At 41.3% G+C, this 13,113-nt stretch overlaps 1 protein-coding gene across 1 annotated transcript; it reads left to right on the top strand.

Annotated features, from left to right (window-relative positions):
• The first annotated feature begins 11,830 nt into the window (after window positions 1-11,830).
• Window positions 11,831-12,625, top strand: LOC138955939 (FMRFamide receptor-like). The gene has a single exon (XM_070327458.1). The coding sequence runs from the start codon at window positions 11,831-11,833 to the stop codon at window positions 12,623-12,625; it is 795 nt and encodes a 264-aa protein (XP_070183559.1).
• Window positions 12,626-13,113: the final 488 nt, after the last annotated feature.

Consider the following 13,113-nt stretch of genomic DNA (forward strand, 5'->3'; position numbering starts at 1 on the left):
CTTACCCTGAAGCGGAAAATTGATCTCTTGAAAGACACTATTGTTTTCGACATAACAATTTTAATACATGTAGTTACATGTTGTATCTTTTAGCCTGTGTTTGAAATTTCAATCCAAAGAATTGGATAGTGTTTGCGTTAAAAGGAAGTATTTACTTGTACATGTGTACATTTTTATTTTTTCATTTGTTACTGATTAAAGACTACATTTCATTCCTAAATAATCTGAAAATTTTTCATTTAACCCTTATTTCTAAGTGGCCCTTCTCTCTCTCTCTCTCTCTCTCTCTCTCTCTCTCTCTCTCTCTCTCTCTCTCTCTCTCTAAAACACACACACATACACGCACGCACGCTCTCACATACATACACACACACACACACACACACACACACACACACACACACACACACACACACCGGCTGTTGAACTGCCAGGACGGGGGTAGGTTAACACAGGACATTTGCAAGCCTGACAAAGACGACAGAAGAAACGTCACAAAACGAAATCAATAGTGGTTCTAAAATCACCTTGTTTACTGCCTTGAGGCTAGTTTACCAAATGTGCCGCCGCATGTAGCAATAAAAGCTTTGAAGATATCACTACAACTACAAGCGATTGGCCGGATGTAGTAATAACACCTACAAAAATAGAACTATAACCGGACGTCCGGATGTAGTAATGAAACCTACAAAAATATCCCTATTACCGGACGTCCTTGTGTAATGATAGTCCGGATGTAGTGATAAAAAATGTTGGTTCCGAGGGCTATCACTACATCCGGACTTCACAGTACATATATAATTATATACACGCAAATCAGATTTTAAAGAGTATGATCAAAAGAACTGTGTTTTAAATGTTCCTCTTTTATGCAAAAGTGCTGGACAAGCAGAGCGAGCATTAATAGCTAGGCAATAGCTATTTGTTTTGATAGTGTTTGCTTCCTTGTTTTGATTGAACATATATTTTAAAAGTGTGTTAACTGAACATGATTTTTGCCCTACTTTGTGCTTTCATGTCTGGTGAGCCCACATCAGTGGGCATTACCACCTACTATAAAGTGTAAAGCCGATGACTCAGAAAGGGACACAAAGTTTGGCTGATTACAAAAGCATACTTATTATGAATATGTGCATTATGTGACATATGTATAAATCCGTGGGAAACTTATGAACAGCCAAGGGTGTAAACCACAAAACGACAATCTGTGCGTTAGGGTAAAGCAAACATATAAATGCATCAAAACGAAATTGTGCGACATTTGTCCAAGAAGAACGTATGCACGAAGAGGGAGCCCACGTTTCAGAACAAGGTGGCAAGACATTCTTCGGATTTTACTTGTCTAATACTGAAGAAGGCAACCACAGTTCTTGCATTGATTTCAGTAGCGATCATCTCTTGAACAGTTGGTGCTGTCTTTTCCTCAGACTGAGATAATCTAACTAGCTCAGACCCAGGCCTCATTTCATCAGATGTCTCGGCCGGACTGCAAAAAAGACATCTATTGAAGACTGAACACAACATCATGACTTTGACACAGCTAAAACGTGTGTGTAAGTGCCTCATTCTATTGTTCTATTTCGCAGATGTTAACACCACGCCATTAAACTCAACTTTGACTCATCTTGATACAACAGTCCATAGTGACTCTGAGCAGTTCCAGTCGTCAACCATAGAGAGCAAAGGTGGCCACGAACCAGATCAGTACTTACCTTTTTCAAAAATAGTATCGACATACATCACTCCCCCTTTTGCCGTGTTAAGCTTGTGTGGAAACGTAGTAAATGTGGTGGTGTAGAGTGGAGAGTCACGTTTCAACCCTACCACCTTCTTCATGAAGGCTCTCGCTGTGTCTGACTTCTTCAATATTGCCATCATTGTTCTCTCCGATCCTCTGCTCATAACGGAAAAGGGATATGTTATTGCCGTGGTCGTGGTTGGATTCATAATTCCGTACATCAACACAGTGACGGCCTACATCACTATGGCCGTTGTGTTCACCCGAGAACGAGCGCTTTTCTGAGGACCCACTTTCACAGTTTGAAAATCACGATGTCTTCAACTACGTTGAGAATTGTATGCAGCTATTTGATTTGTAGCTTCTATTTCAAGCACACGAACTCCATTTCACCAAACATGACTTTGCATGATGTCACAGACGGTTCCGATCACCATGAAATGCCCGTCTGGAACTATACGCGTACAATGTTCGAGTTCGAAGCTTACTACAGCGATCATACAACATACAACACTGTCACGGATTTAATGAGAAAATACATCGTTCCCTCTTTCGCCGTTTTGGGTTTGTGTGGAAACGTGGTGAACCTTGCGGTGTGGAGTGCAGAGCCTGATTTCAACCCAACCACCTTCTTCGTTAAGGCTCTCGCCGCATCCGATTCCGTCATCCTTGTAATGGTAATTGTATGTTGGGTTAGAGAATATCCGTATGTTGGGTTAGCTGACGCATTGTCTGCCATATTTGCCTGTATTGTCTCCGCTCACAGTACGATGGCCGTAGTTTTCACTCGCTGGGTTGCTGTCTTCAAGCCAACAAAGTTTAAAACTCTCCTTACAAGGTGCCGATTGGTGGTATCCTTCGTGCTTCTGATGATTTGGAGTCTCTTCGCATGGGTACCCATGTCTCTTTTTCATTCATCGCCCAGATTTGCAAAACAGCACAATGTTGTTATGTTTTGCATCACAGGCATTTTGGGTCTGGTGCTGCCTGTCATCATGACTTTGCTCCTGAACGTGAGCCTGGTCTGTAAGCTGTGCGTACACAGGGCTCGCTCGGATCAGCGTCAGCAACACAGTGCAGCACGTGAAACACGCTCCTCCAGATTTAACCGAATGCTGATTGCCGTCGCCTGTCTGAGTGTCACTACCATGTTGGCCTATCCAACATCAGTGGTTGTCGTGGTACTGAGTGTTTCAAATAGGTTCAGTTTTTATCAATACTGTGGATATTTGTGTGAAGACATGCTAATGATGATTTCTCTTCTGCTGACGGTTTTCAACGCATCTATCAACGTGGTCTACTATCTGCTCTTCTCTTCTCTGTTCCGAGAGCTGTCTCGGCGCCGATTCCACATCTCTTGCCGCCGTAGGAGTCAAACCCTCGACATACCTTTGAGCGACAACGTCGTTCACACTGTGCCTACTGACACGCCGTGAAGTTTCTGCGACCTGCTACTGATGGAATTGAGACTGGGAAAGATGAGTTAAGGTACAGCTCTGTTAGCTTGACTTCTGGACTTGGTCAGGACTTCATTGGGAACATCGGGTCTCAACTGCAAATTTTCACCTGGATAAGTCCGGTGATGGTCTTTAAAGTTTTTCTCCAGGTCATGTGAATGGTCCCAAGCTCGGTTCTTTTTAAAGCATTTAATGCGTGTTTGCTGTTCGGGGTAGCTCTCTGTGACGTCCTAGGTGAGATGTCTCATGACGGTTTCTGTAGTGACACATTCAATGTTCAAACAGGAACCATTTTTGCTCGTCCTTTTATGACTGACAAAAAAGCATTCGGCCTGATATGAACTTTTGTGACTACTGGATTTGCCGGTGAAAGGAATGCTAGTATTCACAGAATTTCAAATATTGAAAATGTACAACACAGCGCGATGTCCAAGCTGCCTCTAGACAGATTTTAAGTTTCTTTTTTTCGGTGCCTGTAAATAGCTACCTTGCAAAGTGAATGAACAATATAAGATGTTTGGTGGCTTGTTGACAGACCAGAAACAAAAGACGATATGCTCCCCCTCGGACGACAAAAAAGCTGGTCTGTCAACAACCCATCAAACATCTTATAATGTCTAACCTGTACTTTTAGCTGTTTATTAGATATTGGAAATGTTTTGGTATAGTAGAAAGCAATGAAAGCTCGCATTTTTCATGATCCGCTAACTTCGACCATTATTTTTAATAATCACTGAGACTCGGCATGTAACCTCTTCATCCTTCCACTTGAACTTATACCCAAAGTCAACAGCCAGGCTGCTTCTGGTGCAGAGTGGCATGTTTGTGCTGAATTAATTTTGTGTCAACAAGATGTTACATACATTAGATTTACAAATTTATTCAACAAGAAATATCCCATTTTTGCAGCAAGTTTGTACATTTTGGGCAACAATGCTCTTATTCCAATCAAAAAAAGACTTGAAAATGTGTAGTGAGTCACAAGAGGGTTTAAGCTGGAAGGAAGTTATTTCTAACCTGCTACCAACACAATTATAAACGGCTCACGAAAATGCTTGTCATTTCTACATCTTTTTACTGAATTAACCCTAACCCTAACCCTAACTTCATAATTTTATTTGGTGTGCAGCAATGTCAGCGGATGCAGGAACATTTTACAAAGTAACAAGTTTATTGACCAAATGGTCGGACTTTTTTTCTCCATAAAATAAAAAAAACATGTTCTGAACTCGGGGATATAACAGTACAAGGTTTGACCATACTTTACTGAGTTATACCCTCCAAACGCTTACCTTTTGGACTATATGAATGTCTGAGTATTTAAATCACTCCCTTCTAACCCAGATCATCGGTGATCTGAAGACAGCAGCTACAGTTAGGTTCAGGGCAATTCCTATACAAGATAATTATGCAACTGGCATGTCTGGAACAATTATCCCCTTCGTTGCGAATTCACACTTGCGCAATGACACGCACAATTCATCAGTGACATGAACGCATTCTTTAATGGGAAATGCCCTGATCCTCCCTGAAATTGCTGTACTCAAGTGACGTCAATCGGGTCATTTTGGGTACCGCTCAATTTCAAACCTCCTAATGTTGAGTTGATCCCCGAGTTCGGAATTGTTTTTCAAAAGAGCACAGATGTCAGGCCATTTAACCTACAAACCTGCCGCTTTGTGGACTTGTCATCCATAAACTGAAGTTACTGTACACCAAATATTACATGAAGTCAACAGATGTAGACGTTTTAGCATTTTTGTTAGTTCCATGTTTTTATGTTTTGTGTGTGTGTAGGTGGCGGGGGGAGGGGGGGGAGGGACACCCTGAACGTTCACACAACGCCTTCTTTAAAAAAAAAGAAGTGTTTGTTCACTGAGCGGTATCACTGACTTTTTGCCTGATGAGGAACTTGCATGAGTACATGCACATCTTTCGTTTGTGCTGAATTCTTATGAACAACTTTCTCCAAGTGTTTGTTTCCTTTTACTCTTTCGATATTTATTTTTAACGAAATCAATGATAGATTCTGGGGAAAAAAATACATGTTTAAATGTTGAATACCTTTATGGATCGCAAGTCAGTTTTGGAATTAATGGTTTTAAAAACTCCAAATTAGTTTGTGTCTGCTAATGTTTATTGTAACGTTTAAACATGTGGGAGGATTTGAGTGCGTGACAGTTTTGGAGCTCTGTCTTCCTGTTGTAACCAATTTCATATCTCAATGCAAGGCAAATCAGTGTTTGAAGGCATAACTTACAATGTAACCTTCGCCGGTCGTCGTGGGTCCGTGTGGACCCAGAAGGGTGTTTAATTGCAAATATCTCTTAAACCAGTTGGAATTTTTTAATGAGCTTTTAAGAATGCCTCAGATACCTAAAAAGCTCTTATGTCCTAAAAGATAATTAAATTTCAGCGAAAAGTAATTAAAAAAACAAAGGTCAAATTTAGACTACACACAGAAGACATAATGAGACCGTGGGGACCCATGTTTCTCAAACTGAAGGAACTTACATAAAAACTAGGGAGAGAAGTCACAAACCTTCAGGTATTGGCTCTAAACATCAATTTCTACGATTTGTTTAATTTTGGAGTTAATAAGCAAGTCGCGTGGAGCGAAATTAATACATAACAATGTGGGTCCACACGGCCCCACGACGTCTACAGAAGGGTATTCAGGTTTTTCCTTTTTTGAGAAGCTTTAGTCCGCATGGTAATAATTAAATTAATAGTTTAATGTTTATTACTTCTCCCGGAAATTTAACCACGGCGTCTACGGAAGGGGATGCACGTTTTTGCTTCTTTGGAAAGCATGGGTCTACGGAAGGATATGCATATTTTTCCTTCTTTGAGAAGCATGGGTCCGCAGGCCCCACGATGTCTTCTGTGTGTAGTCGAGAACCCGGTCGGGCGAAGGTTAACAACGTTTTAATTCTTACTGTTTGATGTCTATTTCGGCGATGAAAAAGTAAGTTCGAATCGATTACTTTGAGATTTTAAGCTTTGTCTTGTTGTAACCGGACTTAAAAATACATGGTGTACAAAACGTGTCATGTGTATTGTTGCTATTGTTGAAATATGGATACATTGGAGTACTTTGAGATTATAAGCTGTTTTTATGTAATAACAAGACTCCACAATGTATGATTTAAAAACTGTATCATGTTTATTGTGGCTTCTTAAAATGTGGATGGATTCGAGTCATTTGATATTTTAAGCGTTTTGTTTTTGCAACATCCGTTTTTTTTATATTTGACGGTTCGTTAAGCTTAATCACTGGCCGTTTGCTTGATGAGAAATTGGAGTACATCCACAGGGCCGGACTACAGGGGGGGTTATGAGGGTTGCGCACCCCCCCCCCCCCCTAGCCTAAACATGTACCTCACTTATTTTTTTTTATTTTTTATTATTGTTTATTTTATGCCGTTTCATGCAAGGAGCGACCATTTTCTTATCTAAGAATATGACCGCCTACCCATCAGCTTCAGGGGGCTTTTCCCCCTAACCCCCACAAGGGGCTCTGCCCCTTGACCCCGCCAGGGGGAACATCCCCCTGGACCACCACTGGCAACCCCCCCCCCCCTCCCCTTAGCCTAATCCGGCCCTGCATCCACATCTTGTTTTAGTGCTAAACTCTGATGTATAACTCTTTCTGAAGCTTTTTGCACATTTTGTTTCCCACATACACATATTTAACAAGAGGCGAAGCCTTCAAGGCTCACGTAAGAAATAGACAAACAGTAACACAAACTCAATCACTCCGTCACACATACACACCCACACACACAGTAAGCTTAGGTGACGACTGTGCAAGAAAGAGAGACACTAGATCTAGATCTGTCTGTGTCTGCATGTAGCCTACTTACAGGGACACGACTGCCAAATAGTCTCGGCCCGCTCAAAATAACAATGACCGAGACCACACACACCACGCGAGAGAGAAAGACTACAGGGAGGCATGCCGTCATGATGCATTAATTGACGTCAAACACTTTTGACCGTGACGTAATCTTATGCGAGCTTTATCCATAGTCTTGGATAACCACTCACACATAGACTCGGAAATGTTAAAGTTTCTACCACAGACATACACACACACGCACACACGCACAAACGCACGTACAGACAGACAAAGTTACGACCGCATAGGCTACACTTACGTGAGCCAAAAATATACATTGATATATATAGATAGTAACGTACATTCAACATACATGTCTATGGATGCAGATTGCGCATTTTTTCAACGCTGTCGACACTATAATTTACAGAAACAAAATTATTTAAGGTAAAATGTTGATTATCTTTATGCCTTGCAAGTGTCGGTTTTGAAATCATGCCTTTGCAATTTCCAAAGCTCTCAAGTCGTTTCATGTTTCTTGTGAATCTAAAATTTGGATGAATTCGAGTGCTTCTATAGATTTTAGCTGTTTGTTGTTGTAGATCGGTTGACAACGAGATCGGTTGACAACCAGTCTCATGTTTAATGTGGCGATTTGCCATTTGAATCGATTCGAGCATGTTGAGCTTTTAGCTGTTTGCTGTTGTATCAGTCTGAAGATTATAATAATCACAAAATTTCTTATTTAGTTATATGTTTATTTGTTCTTTCGTATGGCTGCTTGTATGTTGGGATACAAGACTACTTCCACGCCTTACACATTCATTCAGGTATTGACTGAAAGTTTGAATGAGGGCAGAGCAGAAGTTTGTAGCCTATGTGTGTGTGTGTGTGTGTGTGTGTGTGTGTGTGTGTGTGTGTGTGTGTGTGTGTGTGTGTATGTGTGCGCGCGTGTGTGTGTGTGCGTGTGTGTGTATGTGTGTGTGTGTGTGTAAAAGTGTGTGTGTGTTTGTGTGTGCGCGTTTGTGTGTGTGTGTGTGTGTGTGTGTGTGTGTGTGTGTGTGTGTGTGTGTGTGTGTGAACTTTCATACAAATATACAAAAACTGCCTGATGGACTTGAAATGAAAATTGACGCATATATTCTTGAAGACATTTCCCTGTGCCGTTTTTCTCCGTTATTTAATAACACTGTGATGACGTAATTGTTATGGTTGGAAGAAAATGTTCAGGGGTATGTGGCAGCTTATTGAGGCTATTTCTTCGACATGTGTTACTAAGTAGTGTTTGGTTCGGTCGGGATTATATCATATAGGGCTGCTTGTTTATGAAATGTTCATTCAAAGTTTGCCATTCCAAATTATGCCCGATGTTCAACTTCCTTTATCTTTAAAGACAAGTCTCATGGAATTGAAATTGACACACATCTTTAAGCTACCTCCTTCCATGTAAATTATTGTGTGAATTATTACAAATTTGTCTTGGCTTCTGTACATGATAATAACATAGATAATTTAATTAGGAATAATATCATACGTGTACAGCATGGCTGCTGTCTGTGTAAAGAGGACATCACTTGCTGAATTAGTTTCATTAGATGCCGAAGTTATTCAAACAACGAAACGAATTTAAGAAATATTCTCACTATGAACGGGAAGCAGGCGGCCAAGTTGCCTTGTTGGTGTGTGTTAAAGTTGGATAATGTTCTAACATCGTGTAAAAGCCTGTGGCCGGGGTGGTGAAGAAGACGTAGGGGCTTCTTCGGTACCATATACAAATTGCTTTGTAATAGTAATTTACAAAAAACAACAATTTATTTTACACAATTAAAAAAATTATTAGAGTAAAATAAAACATTAACACGTTCATAATAAGCAATAGTAAACAAGAATTAAAAAAAAAATAGACCACCCATGCCGGGAATCGAACCCGGATCACTTAGATTAAAAAAAAAAAAAAAAAAATATTTTACACAATTAACAAAATTATTAGAGTAAAATAAAACATTAAAACGTTCATAATAAACAATAGTAAACAAGAATTAAAAAAAAAAATTAAAAAAAGACCGTCCATGCCGGGAATCGAACCCGGATCCCTTTGGCCACCAAGCCACCAACTCTGACAATTGTGCCAGTGAACTCAAATGCCTAGGGTGCTAAAATTAGGTCGCGCAGCACGCGAAGTCAGTGGCACACGCACGCAAAGCCTGGTGTCGCTGGCTGGGCGGTTCTATCAGCCGAACAGCAGTTCTATCCCACCGCGAATTGCGCACTCCGTTAAGAGTCGTTTTTGTGGATTATTTGGCATTTAGGTCCCAGGTAACATTATGAAGTTTTATTTTTTTTTCATTACTTTATTGTCCCATCGCTGGGAAATTCGGGTCGCTTCCTCCCAGTGGAAAGCTAGCAGCAACGGAGTCGCGCTACCCAGGTGTCTGCGTGTTTAGGTGTATTCAGCCACCTGCACTTATGGCAGAATGACCAAGGTCTTTTACGTGCCATTGTGGTGCAATGGGGGTAGGACATGGCTTCCGTCTCTGGGTCTGCACATAAAGTTGACCCGTGTCCGTCCCGGCCCGGATTCGAACCTGCGACCTTCCGATCACAAGTCCAATGCTCTACCAACTGAGCTACCGGGCTATGGGGAATAGCATAGATAAGTGTGAGGTCTTACAAAAGAATAGACGTTGATTTGCATGTTTACAGGATAAACTTTGTTGAATGTACTGCTGAATATTCATTTGAATCTGAACCTTCAGTAATTTCAGTTTTAACCATAAGAACATGCACACAATCAAGCATACTGTGTTGCTGCTTCCACACAAAAATGTTGAATGGATAAACACAACTGACACAGGATACAAAACCCCTCGTTTTGCTCATTGCCTTTGTGAATGCATATTTCAGCCCTTGTCGGGAAATTATGTTATATAGTCATATATCGCATACATCTGGCATTGTCTGCACATGTTCAGGAAATCCGAGTAATGTGGATATTCAGATATTTCCTGAAGATATTAGGCATTATGTGAAATACACATTGCCTGAATGGATAAGAAACAAGTCTACGTTTTATTTGTTTCGTAGGATTGCTTGTGAGGTATAATACATTACTAATCGTGTTCCTTGACGTGTATCAACGATTCTCTTTTCATATTTTACATACTGTCTCGACGTGGATAAAATGCATACCTGCCACCAGGGGGAGATGTAGCCTCTATATATGTATATATAATTATGTATTCCTTAAAAACGTTAAGTTCTTAGTTCTGAACATCGTCTATACTTGCCTTATACATAGCGCACCTTCCACCACTATGCCTTTCCGGAGTTCGCAGTGTTGAGGTCACTGAAAAGCAACACTAGCAGATCAAAGACATGTAGGCCAATCAAATGAAACTGTACGATGTTTCACATCCCTATGGACGAGACATTCGACGTACCTATACTGCATGTTCGAGCCCATATGACAAATTCGAGAGAGCTAGGAAGATAAATTAAACCAAAACAATTCAACTGCCTCTGCTGGGTTTTTGTGTGTGCTGTTAAAACACATGCACATGTAACGCCGACAATGTGCGTCACTGAAGTTGGAGAGATGTACATGCATCTTTAATTGAGTGTGCGTCTGTTACTCGTAAGTGCCTGCAGGTCTTGTCAGGATAGCAACAGACAAACACCTGACTAAACGAACAACCACAGAAACAAAGATAATCAAACCATGTAAACACTGATGATAAAAGCACGTGAAGATTAAAAGTAAACTCCAAATCATATGCATCAGATAAAAACGGTACATTATTTCATATAACATGCATAGGTTTGTTCACAAATAGTATTTGTAATGTTCATAATTAGTCCAAGAAAAATCCTGTCATCTATCTATCTGCGTTTTTCCTTTCTCTCTGAGTATATTCCAAGTCCAATCACACCCAAAAATCGGTTAAGGCCCGTAGGCACCATAATAAAAGAAATTACTACTGCAAAGAAAAGTTTAAGAATGGCTGAACAATGAAAGGGTGACCAGAGGGACTACTCTAATCATATATAATTATATACACGCAAATCATATTTCAAAGAGTATGATCAAAAGAACTGTGTCTTAAATGTTCCTCGTTTATGCAAAAGTGCTGGACAAGCAGAGCGAGCATTAATAGCTAGGCAATAGCTATTTGTTTTGATAGTGTTTGCTTCCTTGTTTTGATTGAACATATATTTTAAAAGTGTGTTAACTGAACATGATTTTTGCCCTACTTTGTGCTTTTATGTCTGGTGAGCCCACATCAGTGGGCATTACCACCTACTATAAAGTGTAAAGCCGATGACTCAGAAAGGGACACAAAGTTTGGCTGATTACAAAAGCATACTTATTATGAATATGTGCATTATGTAAATGTATAAATCAGACCCAGGCCTCATTTCATCAGATGTCTCGGCCGGACTGCAAAAACAAGACATCGTTTGAAGACTGAACACAACATCATGACTTTGACACAGCTAAAACTTGTGTGTAACTGTAAGTGCCTCATTCTATTGTTCTATTTCGCAGATGTTAACACCACGCCATTAAACTCAACTTTGACTCATCTTGATACAACAGTCCATAGTGACTCTGAGCAGTTCCAGTCGTCAACCATAGAGAGCAAAGGTGGCCACGAACCAGATCAGTACTTACCTGTTTCAAAAATAGTATCGACATACATCACTCCCCCTTTTGCCGTGTTGGGCTTGTGTGGAAACGTAGTAAATGTGGTGGTGTGGAGTGGAGAGTCACGTTTCAACCCTACCACCTTCTTCATGAAGGCTCTCGCTGTATCTGACTTCTTCAATATTGCCATCATTGTTCTCTCCGGTCCCCTGCTCATAACGGAAAAGGGATATGTTATTGCTGTGGTCGTGGTTGGATTCATAATTCCGTACATCAGCACAGTGACGGCTTACATCACTATGGCCGTTGTGTTCACCCGCTGGCTTGCAGTCCACAAGCCAACAAAGGTGAGAGCAATCCTCACCAAGCGCCGAGTTGTTGTATCCTACGTATTGGTGTTGATCTGGAGTCTTGTGACTTGGGTACCTGCATTTATAGCCCTTCTTACTAAGAGCAGTCGTTACGATGCTGTCCTCAATTTTATCACCGGTAGCTTAAGCCTGATTCTACCTGTCATGGTCACCTTGTTCCTGAACGTCAGCCTGGCCTGTAAGCTGTGTCGGCACAGGACTCGCACGGACCTGGGACAACTGACAAACAGCGCAGCACGTGCGCAAAGCTCTTCCAGATTCAACCGCCTGGTCACCGTCGTAGTTTGCATGAGTGTCACCACCTTCTTCACGTATCCGGCAGGGTTCATCGTCATGCAATTAATTATGTTAAATCAGTGCATCGATTCGTGCAAAGCGTTTTCAATCGGTATTGCTTTCCTGCTGACGGTGTTCAATGCCTCCATCAATGTCGTGTACTACCTGCTTTGCTCTTCTCAGTTCCGGGAACTGTTTCGGCGCCGACTCTGTTGTTGCTTCCGCCGAAAGAATCAGCCTGTTGAGATGACGCTTGGTGAAATCACGCCTAAAGCAGAGGCCTTCCACCTGCAGTAAAGTTGACCAGAATACCAGGCTTTTTCGACGATGACTTTGGGGTAAAAAGGAACAGTAGAGGGATTCTTCCTCTAGTAATTCCTGTGGAGTGTTTGGAGATCGTTATCCTACATGCGCGAGAGAGACCTTCCATGTCAATACTTTACTGTAACTTTTTCTTCTTCTTCAGCGTTCCAGAATTGTCTGGTTACGTGTGAGCTCGTTTGCTCATTTGGGTTCCCCACACTATACTCTGAGAGCATAGTCAGCTTCACTCCGCTTTCGTTGGGTAGGCATGCTGGGTATTTTCGTGTTTCCATAACCCACCGAACTCCGACATGGATTACAGGATCTTTTCCGTGCGCACTTGGTCTTGTGCTTGCGTGTACACACGAATGGGGTTAAGTCACTAGCAGGTCTGCACATAAGTTGACCTGGGAGATCGGAAAAATCTCCACTCTTAACCCACCAGGCGGCAGCGACCGGGATTCGAACTCACGACCTCCCGA

Source organism: Littorina saxatilis, linkage group LG1 (genome assembly GCF_037325665.1).
Source record: "Littorina saxatilis isolate snail1 linkage group LG1, US_GU_Lsax_2.0, whole genome shotgun sequence".
NCBI lineage: Eukaryota > Metazoa > Mollusca > Gastropoda > Littorinimorpha > Littorinidae > Littorina > Littorina saxatilis.

Excerpts from the sequence above, each read along its gene's own strand:
- LOC138955939 (XM_070327458.1), top strand. The coding sequence starts at position 11,831 with ATGAAGGCTCTCGCTGTATCTGACTTCTTCAATATTGCCATCATTGTT.